Source organism: Typopeltis vanoorti, chromosome 16 (assembly GCF_054136105.1).
Source record: "Typopeltis vanoorti isolate ZY-2024b chromosome 16, IOZ_Tvanoo_1.0, whole genome shotgun sequence".
Lineage (NCBI taxonomy): Eukaryota > Metazoa > Arthropoda > Arachnida > Uropygi > Thelyphonidae > Typopeltis > Typopeltis vanoorti.
This window is the reverse complement of record NC_143564.1, coordinates 49,076,968-49,090,582: the sequence shown is the minus strand read 5'-3', so window position 1 is coordinate 49,090,582 and position 13,615 is coordinate 49,076,968. Positions and strand designations below refer to the sequence as shown.

At 34.1% G+C, this 13,615-nt stretch overlaps 1 protein-coding gene across 1 annotated transcript in view; it reads right to left on the bottom strand.

Moving 5' to 3' along the window:
- The window catches only part of l(3)80Fj (lethal (3) 80Fj), a 770,029-nt gene that overhangs the window by 621,153 nt on the left and 135,261 nt on the right, over positions 1 to 13,615 (bottom strand). Inside the window, exon 12 of the mRNA XM_090405954.1 lies at positions 8,464 to 8,561. Within this exon, the coding sequence (XP_090262080.1) occupies positions 8,464 to 8,561 (98 nt within the window). The remainder of the gene's footprint in view (positions 1 to 8,463; positions 8,562 to 13,615) is intronic.

Genomic DNA, 13,615 nt, shown 5'->3' with positions numbered 1-13,615 from the left:
TAGTTATATCACAGATAAGAGGAAGAGAGTTAAAACACTTGTTAACATTTTTAAACATGTTAACAAGTTAAGCATGTTTAAACTTGTTAATCCAGTAGATGATTTTTTAAAAAAAAATACTTTGGAAATGTCAGCCAGGTCTTTGAGATATGTGATAAGTGCTCTTTTTTCCTTAACCATACATCACAAGTCTGCATGAATACATCAGCAGAATTTTATCTTCTTACTTCATTAACATGCTGCTCTTGTAGCTCATTTTTATCAATAGGCTGTGAATCCAAATCCCACTAATGGCATGAATTCTTGTTTTGGCAAGGTATATTTCATTGCCAATTGTGGGATAACTACCCTGCTAATTCGGAGGCTCACATGAAGCAGCTTTTAAAATTTCTGTTCTTGGACTGCAGTTTGTTTGTCTGACTTGTGACTAGGAGGGTTTTAAGCTGCAAGGACAGCTAAGATCATGCTGCACCATAACACAGATAAATAAATAGTTATAAGGAGATAAATTAGCCACAAACTGTTATCTGCATGTTAAAGATATCAATAAAATTATGTACAGCAGATATTAATAAATAGTTATAAGAAGTGATAAATAAAGTATGCACAAAACATGGAACATCTATATATTAAAGGTATTAATAAATAGTTATCTATACAAAGTATTAAAAATAGTTATGAGAAGATATGTAGAAACTATGACAAATATGATAAAGCCGAATGTAGAAACTATAACAGTTTCATCAAGTAAGTTGACCAGAGAACTTAAAGGAACACATTCCCCAGCATTCACGAGTTGCCTTAATATGGACCATATAGAAGACATAATTGCCACCCAAGTGTCTATATATTCATATTTTATTGGTCCATTCTGATAAGGTTTCACTGACCTGACAGCTGTTTCAAACTGGTTGGTTCTCCTCAGAGATCAGTTAAAAACCTTAAGAGAGCAAAAACTCTCGTTCAGTACTAAGGAACTTGAAATGTCAGAGATGTATTTTTCATAAGTGAACTCTCGGTCGATGCGTGAATGCCAGGAAACCCATTCCGTAAGCTCTTTGGTTTTGATCTAATATCCACTTGACTTATATAATTTTACATTGCCGAACTGAAGCTTTTGACTCTATATTTTATAATCAGTACAAGGTTTAGTATCCACAACATGGTACTTACATAAAAAAAATCTATAATCTATTTGTATAATCTGATTCTGTGTAAAAATTTAAAAAGTCATGCAATTTGTCATCCAAGTGATAGCATCTGCCTAAATATGTAGGACTCAGCCAGATAAGTAAAAATATCATTCCTCTCTCATGTAAAGTGCTGGTACTCAACTAAAATATGATTAATTGTGAGATGGTAGTTGCATTCCTCACACATAGGTGAGCCAAACAAGAATGTGTAAGATGACTTTGATCTACACAGACCCTAGCAAGAACAACTTCCTCTTCTTCCTACATTGACTAGACTGTAAATGATTAATTTCATCCAATTTGTTTGTCAGTGCTTCTTGCCAGGAGTATTGCCATTGGGAAGTTAACTCTGATTTTATAAATTGTTTGTAGTCAACATATGGTACCTTCAAGCAGTGTGTCGAAAAAGTATGAGGTGGTCTGGCAGTTGCAATGTCATTTCCCTTAATTTTAATGTGACTGGGATTCAAACACAATTGAACATCAAAATTAAGGGTCTTTGTTTTGTACAAAAGTTTTAACACCTCACCAAGCACTAGATATGGATTATACACCAGAAAGGAGATAGTCTGTAAAGAACATAAGGAGTCTGTATAAATTATACACTTTTCGTAGGAGTTTTCTTTGATTTGCACAAATGCAAGCTGAATGGCATGCAAATCTGCTGCACATTTACTGCAATCGAGTGGGATTTTAGGAAACACAGCAGTACAGCCCAAAAGATCTCTGATCTTGAACCATCAGTATACATGGGCAAGAAGCCAAGGAGGATTATTGTTTTGTTTGGTGCAGGTAATGTCAACATTCATGCCTGTAGCTTCCATAGCCTCTAACACGCACACCAAAAGGACGAATGGCAGTCTCATGTGTGTGATAGTGCAGTGCTTCCCAAACTTATGGATGTAAAGGCTCCCTTTGGAAAAATTTAAATATTTCATGGCCCCCCCCATCGAAAAAAAATCATAATACAGACATATATTATTATAATATTTATTATATTTGTATTCAATACAATTTATATTCAAGATTTTGCATTTGTAACTTTTTTTTGTGCTTTTTATGAATATCTTTGAAATGAAACTTATACGAATAAGCATATATTTACTAATATTCATTAAGCACCAAAATGCGCAGGAAGCAAAATTTCTGAACCAACACCAACGTGTGGTTTTTTCCATTAAAATATAAAAAATAACAAAAAAGAAATAATAAATAATAAAAATCAAATACGCTTCTTTTAAAATAAAAAAAATCTACTTAGTTTTAAAACATTTTAAAGTTGTTTTCATTATTTCATGCCCCCCCCTCAACAAAACTTACAGCCCCCAAAGGGGCTGCGGCCCACAGTCTGGGAAGCTATTGTTAAACTGTGAATGAAATTGTTTTGTATGTTTTTATTCTTCATTCACATTTAACATAATCTACCATATACTAAGCAAGATTTGTTTAAATATTATTTGTTAGTCCCTTGCTTAAGAATTATTATTCATGTATTATCCTTGAATTTTATCAGCTATTATTTAATTATATAATTTTAATGTATATTATACTATTGAAAGGACTCTGTAGTAAATAACATTTATCTTATTACTTTATTCCTTCAATAATATTATGAGGAATTCTATGTATGTAACTTTTATGTGCCTTATATAAACTGTAACATATATTTCATTATTATTATTTGTAAATGAAATGAAAGAGAAAATTAAGTAACTATAATATTTTTATTATTATTTTTCATTACTCATTGTAAAGGTATAACCTTATGTAATGTTAATGCTTATGTTTACGTTCTGTTTTGATCGTTGCTATGGAGATAGAAATAAAATAGAATGCGCGAGCGTAGGGCATGAGCTTCGATAATTGGGAGAAGAGAAATTAATGAGTTGGACAAGGTGAACAAGTTTGAGGCGGGAAGAAGGAAGGCATATAAGCAAGAGGTAAAAGTAAACAAGATCATTGAAGGGCAGGGAATTCAAGTGAGTAGCATTCAGAAGTGCAAGGAGACGAGGAGAAAACTTATAGATAGCTGAGAGTAAAGTCAACGGTGGCAGTAATAGGAATTTAGTGCCGTAATGAGATAACTAAAAGACCGGAAGATTAATAGAAGATTCAGAATAAATCCACTAAGTTTTAGAATTACTACGTATTCCTATATCGCTTTAAAGAAAGATTGTACAAGGATCAATTTGTTATACAGTAGTAAACATGGAATAATTATTCTGCCCTATAGTAAGCCCGTCAAGAATTGTGTAGCGCGATAAATAATAATTCAGTTATCTCCTTGAAGAATTCTTTTGAATAGTGTTCCATCAGAGTAATAAGTGAATATAAGTTTGAAATGTGCTCGCAGTGAATCTGATGTGCTAAGGATTAACCCCAGTAAGAACAGTCCTATTTTATTTATTTCAATGTGAAGGTTTAAGTGATAGTTCCATCTTGAATATCCTAACATTTACTGTGGCATTTCACTGAATTTAGCCGAAGTTAGAAGTTGAAAATAATTCCCCTTGAAGCAATAACTGCTGCAATTAATAATGTTATAAGTGCTTGCTAAGTGTTAAATATAGAGTGTAATTGAGTGATACCAGCAAATTTATTTAGCAAGAAATTTTGTAGTATTGATCAGCGTGAACAATCTTTGTTATTGAGAGAACTGTGAATTTTGTATCTGAAGATTTGAAGTCTAATTTAATATGAATGTTTTGACCTGAAGAACTAAGTTAATTGTATTATCTTATTTTCGGAATTAAATTTATGTATTTGTCATATAACCTTGTATTAAATGTTTTGTTTTGTTGATTTCAATATTGTGTGTCCCTGATTCTTTTTCATTGCACTGTTCATAAAAAAAGTTTGAACCTTGCAAGAGCCCTAAGTGAAAAATATTAAATTCGGCCTGTACGAATAGGGAGACTGCTAAGTTAATTGAAGATTGATTCTACTATTTTACATAGACTAATCTAAATATAGGGTGGTGCAGTATAAATATAAATTTCCCTACATTTTGATTAGTAATCAACCAGCAATTAATTGGTTTTATTAACAACAACATTACAACAAGATGGCGAACCATAGAGCCAAGAAGGACGTTCCAACACTATGATAGTGGATCACCTGACATAGAGAGAACACACTAGTCCATGTAGGATGCTCAGGAAGGGACTATATCTTTAGGGCATAATTAACAGACAAATGTTTTAGTCTGAAGAGATTCATTTGAGCAAATAGAAAGGGAACATAAATTTATAACCAGGATGATGGGATGTTAACAGCTTTAAAAATGGAATGATTTGAATATCAAAGATTTAAGAGAAGTGTCTAGGAAAACTAATGAAGTTCTTGAATATTTAATATTTTTATGATACACTTAATAATCATCATTAACATTAAAATGTGAAAGTGAAGGATGTTGTATTGTACCATCTTACAATTTCATCACAAAAATTACAATTCAGAAAGCAATTATGATTATAATTAACTCAGAATCAGTACATTTGCAATTAGAGCACATTTTGTTAAATATAAGATGAACTTAATTTCATAAGTGTTACTTATTTCATTTCTGAAGTGAATTCTGTTACTAATGAATTTTTGTTCCATTCTGAATGGTCACTTTAAGTGGCCTTTTTCTGAAACCCATTATGTTCAGATGACATAGATCTATGTGGATGTATGTATTATTTTTTTTAAAAATATATTTGAGACAATGCATTACATTCCAGGATAATTATACTTTGATACTGAATGGTTTTTACACACTCATTAAGACATTTTGTTAGTTGTAAAGATGCCAGTGTCACACAAAAAAATTAATTTTAATTAAGTTTTTAATTATGTAATAGCTTATATAGTGGAGGTGAATAGTCTATTACAAAACCTCAATGTCAATACATCTGTGGGATTGGATGGTATACCAGCTTGTGTCGTACGTGAAGCGGCTAAAGAATTGTCAGTGCCCTTGACCATTTTGTTTCGACCGATCAGCATATCAGGAATCGTTGTCAAGGTCTTGGAGAAAATAGTCAAGAGGAAAATACAGGATTGGTTAGATGAAAATGGGATACTGTATTGGGGACAGCATGGTTTTGTGAAGGGAAGATCATGCCACAGTAACTTGCTCACGTTTTATGATGGTTGGACTTGATAAGGGTAATGGGTTTACAGTGATTCTACTGGACCTTGCTAAGGGCTTTGACATGATACTACATGGAATTCTAATCAGTAAACTGCAGCATGTGGGGGATGGATATAGGGTTGGTGAGATGGATATGAGGAAGGTTGATGGAGAGATATCGGAGAGTGGTTTATTCAGGAGTAGAGTCCAAGAGACGACCTGTGAGACTAGTGGTGTCCCGCAGGGTTCTGTTCTTGGACCACTACTGTTCAATTTGTTCATTAACAATATAGGAAAGGATCTGAGGGGAAGTGTTCATTTGTTTGCTGATGATGCAAAGTTGAGTAGAGCAATAGTGAGTGCACAGGATGTCAAAATTTTGCGGGATGATTTGGATAGTTTGAAGGACTGGGCTAAGGAGAATGGGTGTCAATTTAATGTGGCAAAGTGTAAGGTAAGCATTTTGGGGTGAAAAGTTAGCAGCAGTATATCACATTGGTGGAACCGTACTCCAGGAGATTGACGAGGCTAGGGATTTGGGAGTGTTGGTGGATAGGGAGTTGAAGTTTAGGGGGCACATCGCAAAAGTGGCTAAATCAGCTCATCAAATCACTTGGTTGCTGAAAAATACTTTAACAAGCAGAGACAAACAGGTTATTGTTCCTCTATATCGAGTCTTGATAAGACCCCATCTAGACTACTGTGCCCAGATATGGGTGCCAGGGTTTCTTCTTGATGGGGAGGAGGTGGAGAGGATCCAGAGACGAGTGACCCAGATGATAGCAGGTCTGTGGAATCAAGCTTATGAGAACAGGTTGAAGATTTGTAGGTTGCAAAAATTGGTTGATAGGCGGAAAAGGGGTGATATGATTGAAACATTCAGATTATTGAAGGGTTTCTATAAGATTAATTCAGAAGATATTTTTGAGAATAGGATTGGTGGTGGGAGGACTAGGGGCCATACATGGAAGCTAGGCAAGAGTGTGGTTAGCAAGGGTGTTAGAGCTAGGTTTTTACTTGGAGAGTGGTGAATGAGTGGAATAAGCTGCCAGTGTTAAATTGTGAATGAAACTATGTTGTGTAATTTATTTTTTTCATTCACATTTAACATTGCTTATTATATATTAATCATGATTTGTATAAAAATTATTTATTGTTCCTAAATTAAGGATTACTATTTAAATATTTATTCTAAACTTAACCTACTATTAATTTATTAAATAATAATATGTGTAGAAATTTATGATAACTAAAATATATATAAAGTAACGAAAAGTGTTATTATAAATAATTGTATACGTGATGAAAAAGCTGATTAAGTAGCTCAAATATTCTGTTTATTCTTATTTGTAAAAATTTAACGTTATGTAATCACTTATGTAGTAGTAGAGCGTTGTATTACATTAGCGAAATGTTTGCGTTGATTGGTTGTCATGGAGACGCATGAAATAAACAAGCACGAGTCGAAGAGTGCGTGACCTTGGAACAAAAAGGAGAAAGAAAGGCAATAAGAATTATGAATTAGAGAAAAAGAGGGAGTTTTGCGGAGCCTGAAGGAAGGTAGGATACAAGCAAAGACGTGAAGGAAAATTATAAATTCTTTAGGGCAGAAATTCATGAGAATAGTGTTTTGAAGTGAGCAAAAACGTAGTGAATAATATACTCAGCTGCAAGTGAAATCAGCTGTTGTTGCAGAGGAAAATTGATGTCGTAATCGGATAAATAAAGAACTGGACATTCAATGGGAAATTCTGATTAGTTCCAGTTAGTCTAGGATTACGTCTTAATTTTATGTTGCCCTGAGAAGAATTATAATGAATTTAACTAGTTGGAGAAAAGATAACAAGGATATCAGTACCTTATTGCTGTTGTTTAGAGTAGCGCGATTAACAGTAGTTCAGTTAAAGCGTTGGAGAATTTTATTTAATGTGTTCCGCTAGCTTAAATAAGTTAATTCATAAGTGTGCTCACAATAAATTGATGTATTGAAGATTGTATCTGGTAAGAGTAGTCATATATGTTTGTTTATTCTAACATCTTCGAAGTTCAAGGTCCGAAATAAGATTGCTTGGAATATTGTCTACCTTGATTAGTGCCTGCTGTGAATTTAAACATTAAGTACAACTGATAGATATGTGCAGACTGATCAAATGAGAAGTTTTTATTTTATTAACTTGAGTTAAGAAAGCTTGTAATTTTGAAGCTGTGAATTGTATGTTAAAGTTTGGAACATTGATCTGGAATGAGTGACTTAGCAAGATGTATTAAGTTATTTGTATTGTTTCATTTAAAAGTAGAATTCTTGTATTTGTTATATATCATATATTAAATGTTTTATTTTATTAATCTAAATATTGTGTTTGCCTGAATTCCCTTTTATTGCACCGTTCATAAAAAATTCGAATCTTGCGGGTGCCCCAAGCAGAATAGTAAATAATTCGGCCTAAATGAGAAGCTGCTAACTTAATTAAGAATTGATCCTACTATTTTATATAGACTAATCTAAAAATAGGGTGGCGCAGTATAATTATAAATTTCCCTACTTTTGGATCGGTGATCAATTTGCAACTAGTTCTTTTATTAATAAGAGTGACTTGAAACAAGATGGCAGATTAGAACACAACATGAAAATAGAACGTCACAACACCAGAGTCTGTTGTGGGTGCCATGACTGTGACTGAGTTCAAGGCGAGGTATGATAGATATTGTGTGAATGTCGAATAGTTGTTCTTGACATGCTGTTAGGGTCTCCCTCAATGAGTCGATCGACTCCTTGGAATTGCCCATAAGAATAATAATAATAATAGTATATATAATAATTTATACAGTAACACATTCCTTTTACAGCTGAAGAATTATACATTTTACATCTGATACATTTCACAGCTAAAGAATCAAGTTGCTTAAAAATCACTCCAGAACACTGAGTAACTTTCTAATTTTATGGCTACTAGTTCTCATATATACATGTCTAGATACTACACTTTCAATTCTACTCTTTATTACTGCCAGATATTCTGACCAAGTAATATACTAATAATACACGAAATATACTTAATATACAATAAATAGACAACAGCTTATTAGTCATAAAACAATTCCACTTTTAATGATAATTGTGTCTAAAATGTCTAACTAGAACATAATACCTACTCTGAATCCTTCAAGTAGAGAAGTAGGAACTTCAAGTGTAGATCGTGTACACCACAGAGATAACATTTTTAAAGTATGAAGGAGAGTATCTTCATGCACTAAAATAAAAAAGAAAATTAAAGTAATTGGTATCAGTAAATACTATTCCTATTGAAAGAACCTTTAATCATTGGCCAAAAAATGTGACAATTTGTTAATTGGCTTAAATGCTTATGTGGAAACCTACATGATTGCCAGCTTTCCAAACACTAAATCACCAAATATGGGTGTTAAGAAAAATAACAATCTGGTGGTTAGCTCAGTGGCTATTCGCTTCGCAACCATATGCCTGGGAAAGGAGTGTCCTGGGTTCGGTTCACGTCACCGACGTGAGGAACTTAGGATCTTTCTCAGACAGAGCCACATTAGCAGGTCTTGGGCATGGACTGCGGGGTTTTTCTCCCAAGTTTATCTGGGTTTTTTAATCCCGCAAGCAGGAAATCAGCCTTCAGAAAGACAATGCTTCTAAAGACATTGGATACACCGGGAGGTATAGGGCTAACCACCTCATCCTTGTGTACGGTTGCAGTTAAATGAATAGAAAACCATCGACACCTCAAGGTAAAAGAGGGAAAAAGGAAGAAGAAGAAAAATAACTAGTGACACCACCATTAGAAATCATCTATATCTAAAGTTTGGCTTTGCACAAGTGAAGATAGGCAGTAGTGGTGGTCTAGTTTTGTGCTAATACCGAACAATGACATTTTTAGATGTAAAAAGTGCAGTATTTTTCATCAATCAAGCCAAATACAAATTCTCTATGCAACATGCAGATTCATGAAGCTTTTAACCATGTACTCAAAGAAAAAAACTTTGCATCTGAAAAGTCTTAATGTTGTCGGTTTGTTATACAACATCACTGGAAGTTTAATTCATAAGCAAATAGCATCGTCTATCAATAGGTGAAATAACCCCTGAAAAATACCTACAGATTTCTGAAGTACTGTGACACCACTCTTAAAAGAAAAAAAAATGTCTAGTGATGAGATGACTCATTCCAGATGTTCTGCAATGAATCCCACAAAAAGTGCAAAGTCATCACTCTGAGTGTGCATTCATATAAAACTAAATAAAATGATGACTAATGTAAAAAAGGACAATCACAGAATTTACAGGGGGAAAAAAATTCTAACTTTTTCTATAAGATTAGGTACAGATATGATGATCAGAAATTAAATAAGGTTTCCAATTTGCTTATTTAAAATCTGACTGACAATAAACAGATTATTACATCAACATAGTGCATATTTCTCCTGGAATAAACTCCCATTTCTACGTCAAGTACTGGTATGTACTAATCTTTTTTGCATTCCTCTTGAAAATGCTTTAGTATAGTTCTGTTGCCACTTACAAAGCATGTTCAAAAAGACCGAACTTTAGTTATAAAGATTTGATTGTTCATTGTACATTTTAAGCACTGTCCCTTTCAAAGTAGTTCCCTCTACTGGCAATACACCATTCCCAATGTTTCTTCCATTGTTGGAATGCTTCTGTGAAATTTCTGTGATGTTATTTATCATCTATATGGATCGCATTATGAAGGAAAGTGGTATTAATCTCATCTCTTTACTTTATGTGGATGATGCTATACTTCTAAATAACTCCACTACAAGTCTTCAAGATTCCCTGACTAAATTGAATAACTGTTGGTCAGCAATAACAAGACAAAGACAATGAAAATAGGCAGAAGCATTGAAAATATCAACTGCACTGTGAATGGAGAACCTATAGAACAAAACATTTCAGCTACTTAGACACGCACGATTTTTAGTGAAAATGGTAAATTAAATATGGAAATAGACAACAGAGTCAACAAAGCTGATACGATAGGAAGTTCAACTGAATAAATTTATGTGGAATAAGAGAGAAATTAGTCAAAATGCTAAATTAGCTGTATACAAGACAGTGTTGAAACCAATTTCAACTTATGGATCTGAGAGCTGCGTCAGAAGTAAAACACTTGACCAAAGACTAGAGACCACAGATATGAGAGTCCTGAGAAAGATTAGGGGAATGAACAAATGGCATCAATGGCAATGTCATATTAAAAATGAGGCCATTAGGAAAGAGCTTTAGCATCCAGGAATGCGTTAGCATAACTAATCTCAGGTGGTACGGTCACTTGAACAGTTTGGGAGAGGAAAGATTGGCAAAACAAGTGCTCTCTGCCAGGTTGGCAGGAAAAAGACCTAGAGGAAGACAAATATATAGGTGGATTGATATGGTACAAAGTGCCTAAGAAGATAGAAATATAAGATCTCATAATGGTGGAGTCTTGACAGGTAACACATTGACTAATGGAGGAAAATTATAGATAGGAAGTTAGTAATGATCTGTGGAATGAACCTTATGAGAATAGGTTGAGGATTTGTGGGTTGCAGAAATTGGACGATAGACGAAGGAGGGGTGATATGATTGAGACATTCAAATTGCTGAAGGGTTTTTATAAGATTGATCCAGAAGATATTTTTGAAAATATGACTGGTGGTGGGAGGACTAGGGGCCATGCATGGAAGCTGGGCAAGAGCGTGGTTGACAAGGGTGTTAGAGCTAGGTTTTTTACTTGGAGAGTGGTGAATGAGTGGAATAAGCTTCCAGAGTCTGTTGTGGGTGCTACGAACGTGAATGAGTTCAAGGCAAGATATGATAGATACTGTGTAAATGTTGAATAGTTGTTCCAGACATGATGTTAGGGCCTCCCTCGATGAGTCTGTCGATTCCTTGGAGTTTCCCGGAACAATAATAATAATAATAATAATGATATAAGTTTTTCATGTAGTACTATCATATCTGGAATCTAATGATGATAACTGTTTTGCTAATTTAAACTGGAAGGGGGGGGGGGGGGTGTCAGTGGCATCTGCTATGGGGTGGAGAGGATAATTATATTTATGAATTATAGGCAACCCATATATCTCAGGAGGGTAAGGAGGGTGCTAAAAGGTTCGAGTTCATTTTTATAACTTTAGGAAGCCAAGATGTGACATTTTGAGAAGATTTTTAATTCCCCATCCAAGAATCAGTAGGATCATAATCTAGTAGTTTTTTATAGGTTATGCAGTCTCCAAGTAATACATTCATTTTCCACTTATAGTCACAAGTGACTATAAGTGGAAAATTTGTCAGCTCTAATAATTATGATGCTGTCTTTGCATAATTTAGAGAGAGTGTAGAGCTGGTTGCTGGAGTGATTTCTTTTAGGTGGTGAAGCTTACAGAAGGATGTTAGTTTACACTGGACCTAATTTGAAGGGAAGTTGCAGATGCCCTGCTCAATATGCCATGTGACTTCTCATCAGGTTCCTACAAAGTTGCAAACAAGGCTAAAGACACTGTTGGCTGTTTCTCAGGTCTTTCTGATAATGACAATTTGAAGAGAGTGGCCCTGCAGCTGAGAAAAAGATCTCTGAAGATGGTCACATTTTTCCATGTGTTTACCCTTCTCACTCCCTTCTCATCAGGGCTGATGAGAAGGAGATGAGATTTTTTTTTTTTTTCTGGGCACATGATTTTTTAAAAGCCCAGACATAAGTTGTTTCTTTGTGAATGAAATAAACAATAAAATAATTAAAATGCTAATGTATCATGCAGCATGAAATAACATCCAACAGCCACTGTCAAAAATGGCTACATCATGACAGGCTATCTTAACTTTGTAAAATTTAATTTCTATAACCTCTCCAGGTTTCTGGAAGTACTCATTGTTGAGAATGATCAGTTAATGTTAGTGTTTCATCTAATATAAAGAAATTGCGACAGCGGTCTTAATAACATTTTTGATGACTTTATGGCCATTACATATACAAGCTTTACATTATCAAATGTCCACACTACCATCGCCTAACCATTCACTGGATACAAGTAGTGAACATCTAATGATGAGTGGTTAATATTTGCATCTTATTTTCTGCAGTTTTTATTAACTTTGGTTCAGTATATCTATATAAAACAAATCACTGTCAATAGCATGAAACATAAATCGGTGAGTATCAGGTATCACTAGCACATTGGCATTTCATTTATGTGTTTATTTAAATAATACTTTGAATTTTCTCAATTTAGAAATCCTGATAACATACACAATACTGAAAGTAATGCATTTTTTAGAATTCAATTTTGGAATGAAAATAAACTGCATGCGATATTTTTACAGAATAGTTTTAAACAAAACGTGTATTGTCACTGTTTATGGGCATATGTACCCTAATATTGAAAATGAAGCTATAATGCTATAATTTTGAACAATATAACTTGAAGCATAAAATAACTACAATATTCAAAAAATAAAAGACACATTTTATATGAATGTACAGTATGTTCATGTATACATTCTGAAACTTATAAATTTTAATGATGCTAACAACAACTAATAAGTTTCACCATTACTTCCATTTATTATCTATTTTTTAAGAATACCGATTTTATGTGATTTTTTACAATAATTTTGATGAACTATCATCACAAATTGGGGGAACAATGAAACAAAGAAAAATTCTTAAAGTAGCAACAAGGATGTAGGAAGTTTATTTTGCACTTGGTTAGACTATAATAAATTTAGTTGAATCCTTCACCCAAGTGTAAGTAAACAAAGTTTGCGCCTGAAAATATCTTCAGGACTCAGGTAAGGTGGTACATCCCTTGGCAACTTGCAGCAGAGGTGAACCAAGCTCTCATCACTCCTTGTCTCAGTATCTCCCATAATGCAAAGCACATCTCCTTGCAGACATGCATATGGCTATGCATTAAGGGAAGGGCCACTACCCAGGCCGGTTTCGACCTTTATTGAGGTCCAGTAAGTGCGAGGCAGACCCAGAGTGGTGATACTAAAGCAGAAGCAATGGAGAGGTCATATTTACCTATACGATTTGCCAACCGGTGTACCACCTTATTATTAAATTACTCTGGATTTAGAGAAAGATGTTGGAAGTTTATTTTGCACTTGGTTAGTAATAAATTTAGTCTAATCCTTTATCCAAGTGTAAGCAAACAAAGTTTGCGCCTGAAAATATCTTCAGGACTGAGGTAAAGTGGTACATCCCTTGGCAACTCACAGACATTTCAAACAGGCTTTCCTCACAATTCCTTTATTTGCTCATCTAAAATGGCTATAATGC